This window comes from Apaloderma vittatum, unplaced genomic scaffold, assembly GCF_000703405.1.
Source record: "Apaloderma vittatum isolate BGI_N311 unplaced genomic scaffold, ASM70340v1 scaffold1047, whole genome shotgun sequence".
Lineage (NCBI taxonomy): Eukaryota > Metazoa > Chordata > Aves > Trogoniformes > Trogonidae > Apaloderma > Apaloderma vittatum.
This window is the reverse complement of record NW_009727617.1, coordinates 38,104-48,635: the sequence shown is the minus strand read 5'-3', so window position 1 is coordinate 48,635 and position 10,532 is coordinate 38,104. Positions and strand designations below refer to the sequence as shown.

The following is a 10,532-nucleotide window of genomic DNA, read 5'->3' as shown; positions in this document are numbered from 1 at the left end:
TTTCTCATCTGTCATTCTTTAATCAGGCATGGGACGCTGATCTTTTGATCAATAGCCATGCAATAAAAAAAAAATAGCATAAAGCTTTCCTGAGATTTTTCTGTTAGTAAAAGTGCAGAATTTAATCTTATATTTCAGAGGATAATTTTTAAAAAGTCCTGCCATTTCTGAACAGAAAAAATGGGACTTTTGTAATGAACCTGAAAGCAACAGGCTAATGTAAAAGAAATTGAAGTTGATGACCGGGAGTATGCCTACTAACATGCAACAAAATTTTAGGGTTTCCATTTCCTAAGTGTTTCCCAGGGCCCCAAGACCACATTTTTCTTGACTTTTTACATTGTGTCATAACAAGTGACTTTCTGAGCAACCACCTTCACTTCCAGAACCAGAAATGTAATTGCAACTGCCTGACTCCAAGCCCTCCCCCTGTCTCACTGATACACTGATATATCAGCAAGGGCAACAAAATTGGGTTAGACTCTTTTTCTAATGGCTGATTTGGAGATTTGTGTGAAGTATTACAAAACTTACTTAAAACTTCTGTTTACTTTGGGAATGCTCCACCTCTAAAACCGTGCTTGAAAAGAGAGAGAGTAACATGACCAGTAGATACAGCATGGATGCAAAAAGTCACTAAACTGAGATTCTCTGTAGTTACTTCTCTCTCATTACAACGTATTACTGGTTAGTTTTTGAGGTTGACCTGGCTTCTGTGAATACATCTGTTCAAGCAGGTAGTCTTTGACTCTGGGCGTGGGGTTCACCTTACGGATAGAGACACCTCTATATAGGTGCTTACAGTGTAGACATCGCCAGGTTAGGAGGTATCTAAGCTACCCCCGCTTGGGTTAAGGCACACAACACAGGTTTTAGGGAACAATACCGCTCATACTAGAGCTGGCACCTACCCTTGGCCAGCTGCATCACTCTCTGGACACTGCGTTGAGTAGCTCCCACCTGGCTTCAGAGATTGCTCACACCTGTAGCTTCTCTATAGACCACTGCATTGAAATGTCTTACCCTGGAAGTAGTATCCAGTCCCTTCTCTGAGCAGGCATGTACTATATGTGTCCCTGGGATAACAAGAAGTGTAGTTAACCAACAGAAGCTTTTGGCCAATTTGGAAATAGGAGACAGTGGCCTTTTTTTTTCTTTTTTTTTCTGGTTGAATACTGAGCCATGGGACAAAGTCTCAGAGGAATAATGAGACATATCTAAAATGTTACTATTTTGTACCTCAAAATGCAAGTTGTTCTATTTATTTATTTATTTTAAATCTGCAAAAGTTAATGGCAAATTCTTCATTGTGGAGTAAGTATCCGTAGGACATTAAATCCACTCTTTTAAGTAAACACAGGGCTTATCATCAAAAACAGCAGAAGTGGTGGGTGCTCAGATCCTCTAAGAAAACAGCCAATTAAGTATTTTTACATGCTGAATAGGTCATGTATGTGGTAAAAGTGCATAAACATTGACTTCTTAATGGTGACTGCTGTTTCTTCAGTAAAAGACTTCTAAAGAAACCCTTGAAAGCCGGAGAGAACAGCTAATATATTAAGCTCACAAATTTTTGGAAAAGATATCTTGAAAAAACATTCCCATCACAGTGGTCTAGCATCATGCGATAGATGCTAAGCTTAAGAAACCTATGTGTTGTTGCTACATCGTATTTGCAAAAGCTTGTGGGCTTAGAGTTTATCTGTCTAGCTGGATGGATGAGCTCTGTGCTGCTTCCTGCAGCCAGATGGACATGCATATAGTTTTCTCATTACAGTACTGTTGTTTTGAATAATAAATATACAGTCAGTTCTCGTTACGTTGGGCAGATTATCTTTAAATTAGCACAGTGTAGATGCAGTGACACTCTGCACTGTAATTCTGTTTCTGCACCTGAGAACTCCGGCTTTAGGATAAAAACGGGAAGCATAAGGCTTTTGTTCACATAGCGCAGATCCTTCTTAACCCTTCATTGTGCCACAGCCTCTGTCGTTAGCAGAAGCATGCTGCCAGGCTGGCGTTCGCTGGGTGTTTCAGACCTTTCCTCGGGAGCACACTCACTTCCAGGATTAAAAGTGCTAACTTTTTGTCTCAGCTTGGGTTGTAAACTTGACCAGGGCTTTCATTTTCCCTGCTACCAGACAGAACCAGAATGTGGATGGTTTTGTGATGCGCCTGGGTTTTTCAGTCATTTTGGTCTTCTTTCTTCCGCCTGTTAGTGTCTTCCAAAATATTCTCCAGTGACTCTTTTCCTGTCCCTCAGATATTCCTCCGTCTCTGCATCAGCTGCTGTGAGTGTTCTGTTCTCCTTTTATGAAGCTCATCACGCCCTGCACGCGTAAGGTCTTGCCTCACACTTTGAAAGAAGAAGGAATAGCTTTTTTTTTACCTCCTCCCTGAGCCTCTGAGAGTGCTGCATGAGCCCTCCTTGTGCTGGCTCTCCACACAAGAGCAGGAGTGACAGAGATGATGCCATTCATCCTTCTTCCCTGGGAAGCCCTGTGGGATGTTTTTGTTCTTCTTGTGCAGTGATCCTTCACGTATTTCGTAAATCTCCCTCAGCTGGGACGTCTGTTCCATGATGATAGAAGAGGCAAAATGCCCTGCTTTTGGATCACCTCTACTATTAGCAGTCTGTTTCTCTGAAATTAATTTCTAAACCAGAGCAATACTACTGAAGGATTAATGTAAGATTAGAGTATTTATGCTTACAATAACTAATAATGTGAAAGAAATACATGTTCTTAAATTATAACTAGAAGCTTTTTTTAGCTGTTCCATTAATTAAAGGTTTTCGTGCCTAATGCTAATGGGAGACTGGTTTTCATGCAAGTAGGACCCGAGCCTTCTGAATTCCCAAATGCTTTTTAAGCAGTTAAACAGTAGTGTGCAGCCCGTGCCTCACACCAGTGCTTCTCTGGGCCCTTGCATGAATCATTGGGCCCTTGCATGAATCATTGGGCCGTTGCATGAATCATCAGGCCCTTGCCCTGACCATCACAGTGCTTAGCATCTGCACAGCTGTCCCATAGCGACAACGTCAATAACCCATTAATTTCAGTACATTATGCTCCAAAAGAGATTGTTTAATCTGGGGAGGTTGTATGAAGTTTCCTTTCAGGAGGAGCTAACATCCTGACTAGTGGGCTGGTGTCGTCTGAAGTGTAATCTAAAGTGTTCATACACATCTACATGTTTATATAGACAGTCACAAGATACTTTGGCAAATACATGCTATGCATTTGCTATGATTTTTCTTTCATTGACCACTGCAGGTTATGGCCAGATTCCAATGTATTTTTTTACACACATACATATGTGCACATGCTGATATAGATATAGATGTGTGATATATAGGTATAGATGATCTAGATGATATAGATGATATAGATATAGCATTATTTTGTATGAGTTTTAATAAATTTGGAATAGTTTGTGTAAAATATCTTGTCACTGATGTGCCGGCATATTCTGCTTGGCTAGCCTTTAAGAACTGAGGCTGTCTGTGACAGCAGCTTGAGTTATCCATGATGGGAGTCCGTTGAAATGAAGCCAATAAGCCTTTGATGAGTTTACTTTATCAAACAGTAACAGAAATTATTACTTCATTTTTTGCTGAGTGTTTCCCAAATGGGTAGCTGTGGAGTTTTACATAGCTATGTAAGGAGGAGCATGGGTGATTCAAGGGAGTCATTTATACCAACGAGAACCAGTGTTGAGAGTGGCTCAAGCACGTTCGGTATGTATCTGACTTGATGCTCTTTTACTGAACCATGAAGAAAGGGGAGACTGAAGGCCATTCACAGTTTCACATTTTTATGAGCTGCTTCTTGTCTTTATTAGGAGCTGACTCCTCAGCCGTTCCCAGTGTGACTGCTCACTGTGTATTACGCGCCAAGAGCTCGGAAATGCTGCTGTGTTTAATCCATAACTGTCAACATTTGAAAACAATTTTCCTGAGATAATTTTTATAGTTTTCCAAGTGAAACAAATGTGCATGACCTATGTATTATTATTTACATTATAATTCTAGAGATATGACATCCTTTTCCCTGACTGAAAAATTTGTGCCACATCTGCATCCTCCAGTCCTCTGTGTTGCGTTGTAACGGTGTCAGCTGGGCAGTGCCCAGAATCAGGTGGAAGAAATCTTAAGGTCTTCCAACCTCAGACTGATTAAAAAGGTGATGGAGAGTCCCAAACAGAAGGTTAAATAGAAAGTTGTAAACTGAGAATGTGGCAGAGATGGCTGCGCTCTTAGTTATTAGGGCCTCAGAAACTAAGCACATGTCGGGCTGCTGTTAAAGGTTGTCTGCCCGATGAAGAAGCTATTCAGTTGATACAAGAAGGCAACACTCTGAAAGATGCACAAACCAGAAGCAAATTAAACCAGGATAGTGAAGAGAGATGCAAAAGTCAGGTAGTCACAAGGAGGAACAGCAAAAGATTGGCCAAAGTTTCTCGCCCAGTCTGTGGAAGGGAGGCTGCGGATGTTGTGCAAAGACGGGCTGTTCTCATTTCCCTGCATTTGCTTTGTAATCCTGTTTATTGCACATCAAACCCATTTACATATCCAGGGATGAAATGGAAATGATTGATGCAAAGGAGATATTTTTGTTAATTGTTGTTGCTCTGAGTCATACCTGACTGGGACTGCTGGAGATGAGTGAGGAAAGACAGAACTATTATTAGAGGTATAAATAATTGTCAAGAGCAACTTTTAAACTTGTCTGTTACCACATATCAACATCCAAAATTCTCTGAGGAGAGGAGGGGCAGCAATATAAGGACTAAGCAAACACTACATCTCTGTTGAGGTAGATGTTGGCAACTGCCCCTGAACCTTTGCCCATTTTTTCATTTCTGCTCAACTGGAGCTTCAGTCATTTTCTGTCACAACCCCATCGGTGCATGCTGAACAACAGAGCGGATAGGTGTTTGAGTGTTGGGCTGCTTTGTCTACATAACAGTAGTGAAATATGTCCACTTTTTATCCTGTTAGTTGGAAAAAAATTCTTAATGTGCTCTCATTCATGCAAAATAGAGACAAGATGAGTTGAGTATCCAATTTGGGAAGGGAAGGCTCTGCCTCAAGTTCTTAAAGACACTGCATTTTGCAATGTAGCTATATGGCAGAGCACACAGGAGGATTTCTGGGGGTTCCTGGTCTGAAAGAGTAGTGAAGAAGGATTTTAGAAATATCTGTCTATGGATGGTTGTGTGATCCCTGGGTTCACTGCTGACATAGGCTGTGTAAGTAACTGAAGTGGGTCAAAACAACCGAAGTGCAGTTTGGTCGTGCATGAGTGGAAGCCAGAAAACCCAAGCTCCAAGTGATTTTGGAAATACCATCCTTCAGAGTATCATAGAATCATAGAATGGCCTAGGCTGTAAGGGACCTTAGAGATCATCTAGTCCAACCTCCCTGTCATGGGCAGGGACGCCTTTCAACTAGATCAGGCTACTCAATGCTCCATCCAACTTGGCCTTGAACTCTTCCAGGGAGGGAGCAGCCACAATGTCTCTGGGCAATTTATTCCAAAGTCTTGACACCCTCGTACTGAAGAATTTTTTTCTAAGATCCAATCTAAATCTATTCTCCTTCAACTGAAACCCATTTCTCCTTGTCCTATCAGTGGACACTCTTGTAAAAAGTCCCTCTCCAGCCTTCCTGTATCATCTAATGATAACATAGATCATGGCTTCCAATGCAAGTGATGCTGAAAATACGTCCATGGTAGCGCTCCTTGCTTATATTCTTCCACCTGTAACCCTTCTACTGTGAAATAATTATTGAAAAAGCTGTTTCCACTAGATAGGAGTTCAAGAAATGGCTCTGCAGCAGAACATAGTTGGTAGTTTGGCCTCCTAACTTTATTCCAGAAAATAGATTGTAGATCCTGTGGGTGGAGAACTCAGAATGGATAAGGACAAAGCATTCAGCCCTATTTCCTTTTGCTTTGTCTACACTGGGAAATATCTATCTTTGTGATAAACCTGAGGTTAATGGAGAAGTTACAAGGAATCTTTAGTGGCAGAAAATGAGTGAAAAATAAAGGTAATTGTCTTTGAGATTGTTACCAATTTCAGGATTTTTCATTTAACTAGAGTTAGCTCTCATATGAGACAGTCCTCACAAAGTGGTTTTTTTTACAGGGTAACTTGTCTTCGACAAGCTTGCATCCTGCTTACTAGGCTCAAGAAAGAGTACTGAGATCAGACTTTTCCTAAGAAATCTTAGGACTCATGATTTATTAATGTATTGTTTGCAGTCAGATGAGTCATGAAAACTCATGAGCCTATTTTTGTACCAGACCATGTGTTAATTTTAGTCATGAATCTTCTGCTGGTTATTTTAGCTGACAGAAATCATAAGTATTTTGGTTTTACTTTGTCTTTATGATATCAGCCTGTAATTCAGGTGAGTTGTTATTGAATAAAACATTTCTCAGTAAAGAAACCTCAGCCTGTGAAAGCCTCAATTGCAGTCCATTTCAGATTGCCATAAATAGGTGTACAAACTGAATTCAATAGCTAAAGGATGAACTGACAATGTGAGTTCTGCAGTTATTTGCTCTATTTCAAATCAATATTTCTTGGCGTCTCTTTTGTGTTCTTGACAGGTGAAGTTGAATAACGATAATCTTTATATCAACAAATGCTTTTGTACTACATAAGCCATTTCAATCAAGCACTTGTCTAAAATTAAGTCCTATGAATAGATTTTGGGTCTTTCGTTATCTTCACTCCCATTATCTTCACACCCATTTAATAATAGGTTTTTTCTTAAGTAGATTGCTCATGACAGTCTTGCACATGGCATTATTTTTAGCACTTGCAGCATCCACATGAAATCATTCAGTCTTCTCTTATATTCTGACCAAACACCGTATGGATTATGATCTTCTGCATATTGTGAGACATGCGTGTCTCATTCCAGAAGAGAAATGGCAAGATTATGTAAATCTATTTTCCCACTGTTTATGAAGATTAACATTTCAAAGTAGAGGGGAGTACACTCCAGTTAATTGGCTTCTACATAAAGTGACTACCACTGAACAGTTGATAGGACAAAGTAATTCCTAATAGTAATTCCTCTGATAGCTGCTTATTTCCTTTCATCTCTCTCTCTTTCTCCCAATGTACCTTGTATTTTATTCACAGCCTTTGTGAAGCTTTAGGCTTTTTACTGTCTCAGAAGTAGTGACGTAAAATGTCCACGTTACACTGGAAGAAGTGAAGAGCATGGTGGCGGTGGCTGGTAATCATCTTATTGGAGAATAAAAAGGTGAAATTCACTGAATCTTAAAACTGTTTTTGATTATGTATTTCAGGAACTTCTATTACATCACGATGCTGAGGGATCCAGTGTCACGGTACTTGAGTGAATGGAAGCATGTCCAGAGGGGTGCGACATGGAAAACTTCCCTTCATATGTGTGACGGAAGAAGCCCAACACCAGACGAGCTGCCTACCTGTTACGAAGGCGACGACTGGTCTGGAGTCAGTTTACAGGAATTCATGGATTGTAGCTACAACTTGGCCAACAACCGCCAGGTGCGCATGCTGGCAGACCTCAGCCTGGTGGGATGCTACAACTTGACTTTTATGAATGAGAGTGAGAGAAATATGATTCTTCTCCAAAGCGCCAAGAACAATCTGAAAAATATGGCCTTCTTCGGGCTCACTGAATTTCAGAGGAAAACGCAGTATCTCTTTGAGAGGACATTCAACCTGAAATTCATTTCCCCGTTCACCCAGTTCAACGTTACCCGGGCCTCCAATGTGGACATTGGTGAGGATGTGCGGCAACGGATAGAGGATCTGAATTTCTTGGACGTGCAGCTGTATGAATACGCAAAGGACCTGTTCCTGCAGCGCTTTCAGTACTCCAAGCAAGAGGAGCATCAGAAGAACCGGCTAAAGAGGCGAGAGGAGCGGCGGCTGCTGCGGGAGCAGAGAGCTCACCAGTTGCCAAGGGGAGAGGCAGCAGAATTAGCCGTTACTGAAGATTATAATAGTCAGGTTGCAAGGTGGTGATGCTCCTCCATGTTGACTCATTGATTAGAGGATAAGAGAGTTTGTGCAACTTGGCTACCTTGGAATTAGCCAAGGAAGGCCTACCGCTTTGTTTAACGAGACCATGTCTGACAACTTCCCCTCCTTATCTCAGTTTTTCTTGGTTTCTGCCAGTGAGGAGAATGTATTTTTTTCTCAGTAGTGATTAGTGCTATTAAATAGATTCCTGTCCAAAAAGACTTCCTTCAAAACCCTAAGCTAAGAGGATGGGTTGAAGAGAGAGCTGTATCCTTTACATTAACAGATGTACCCTATACAATCTGAGCTACCAAAACCTGTGCAGATATGAATGAAAAATTGAGAAAAAATACCTGGTTTGGTTCCTCTGTGACGTGAGAGCTGGTTTATTTCATAATGTCCTTTGCAAACTGTAGCATGTGGCTTTCTAGTGAGTGAAATGGAAGAAAGCGGATTGACCTTCAGACTTTTACACGCTGTGTTTTAAGGGAAGAATTTGCTGAGGTGATTTAAAAAGACCTAGGAAATGTGGGATTGGGCCATCGCTTATTCAGTTCTGTTAGCCAGCAATCAGAGGTGATTTAAAAGTGAAGTGGTGAAAGAGTTATCTTATCTCTCTGGAGATGCTGAGAGTACTGAACCCAGCCAGGTAGCAGCCATCTCTCTGAGTGTGTGTGGAAAAGGGAAAGCCTTGGGAAATGAGGTCTATGCTGCGGCTGGACACATGTTGTGGAGATTATCCGGATGGAGGCAGTGAAATCAGCTTTCACATTCACAAAAGGTGAAGAGGGTCCAAGCAAACTGCAGGGAAGAGGAAAGAGAGAGCAGGAAAAGCTTAAATATTACTGTGACATTTTCCAAATTTGCTGTAAAAGCCTAGAGATATGTCGTCTGTGAAGGCAGGCCGGTTCATGATATTGTCTGTTAAAATACATTGATGCCAAGTGAATACACTTTATATTGATTTTCTCTCCAACTACAACGGTGGCTAGAAAAAAAAATCAGCTTTCTATTTTATAGGATACATAATGGATATGTGGAAAGTCTTGATATTTATTACTCTGTATGAAGATTCTTTGTAAATTTATTGTTTTCATGATGAGAGATCTGTATCTGTTTTTCTTCCTTGTCTGAAAAAAGATTCAGTGGGTTCTTCCTCCACGTGTTACATTCTTGTGGCCAAACTGCCTCTATTTATTCCAAGATTTTATGTTGTTCCATTCGCAATAGTGAATTTTTAAAAAGAGGGTCCTGTGCACCATAGATCTTTTGAGAGAGTTTTTTTCCTTCTTCTAGCGTAAATGTAAAGCTTTAGGAGGAAATTTCTCTAAGTGCCTCAACGTGGCTGCTAAATCGAGATGCTGAAAGTATATTATTGCATGCATGAATGGCTTTTACCTTACAGATTTGCTGATTAGAAATACCGGAGTACCTGATGTGGATGCACATTTCTCATTTATTTTCAAAATTCAAGGTTTTTTATCCAGTCAGTAAAAAAATACTGTGTTACAGATAGAAGAGGCTGAATTTGAAAAATTTGTCCATTCATTTCCAAGTCTTATTCTTTTAGTGCATGCTGTATCTTCTTTTTCTCCGACAATGCTATTGCTACTTATCTATGCACAGTATCAAAAATGTGATCTAACAATCCTGTGAGAGTCAATGCATACAATAATACATTAAACATGGAATATTGCAATGGCTGTTAAGAAGCAAAGAGGGCTACTAGAGTGATGGCTTGTTATCAGTGTATATTATTAGCAATCTGCTGCTTTATGCCTGATTGTCAATGTGTTACTTTGGGGGCAAGTAGCATCTTCTCCCACCTCCACGTTCAGAAGGGAAAACGTGGGAACACAGATCGTTATTCTCCTGCCTGTAAGTGGGATGTCTGCCCTAGAGAAGAGTGTGGAGCTCTATAGACTTCCTGGGCTGTACTTCTTGGATCCCCATCGCCTGGAAGAGGTGCTTGGACACCTTATTTGTGTGCGAACACCTGCCTTCAGAGATTTAAACTGAAATGTTTACAGTTTAGGACTGAAGCTCATGGTGAGGCCATGAAGAGTGAATCCTGACGGGTGTTATCACACCTTTAGCTCAGTGCTCAGTGATCTGACATCTCACTCCCAGGGCTTCAGGCTGGGCTGGTCCTGGCCCTGCAGAGGGAAAGCGCTTTCTGGCTGGTGATGCAGGGACAACAGGGAGATCTCCCTGTTCCTGGGCCCGGTGGTGCATCTTGCTGCAGGCCCCAGGGAAGGAGAGGGGAAGGATGCTTTTGGTGCCCGATGCTCTATGTCCAGGATTTGCAGGGGCACTCCTCATTTTCATGAGCACAGAAGGCTAGGGGTGCTGGGAGAGACCCCAAAGAGCCCCCCAGCAGAGGCAGAGGCGGGTTGGGCAGTGGTACAGGAGAGGCAAGGCTGCGCAGGAGAGAGGTCAGCCACATGGGAGGAATGATGCAAGGCCAAATTCATGTTAAGGAGGAAGATAAGTGA

The 10,532-nt window shown here is 41.4% G+C and overlaps 1 protein-coding gene across 1 annotated transcript; it reads left to right on the top strand.

Annotated features, from left to right (window-relative positions):
* Positions 1-7,334: 7,334 nt before the first annotated feature.
* HS6ST3 (heparan sulfate 6-O-sulfotransferase 3) lies at positions 7,335-8,040 on the top strand (the record flags this gene model as incomplete). Its single annotated transcript, XM_009873718.1, has 1 exon — positions 7,335-8,040. A coding segment is annotated over one exon (706 nt), but the record flags the coding sequence as incomplete, so codon positions are not given.
* Between the last annotated feature and the right edge of the window lie 2,492 nt (positions 8,041-10,532).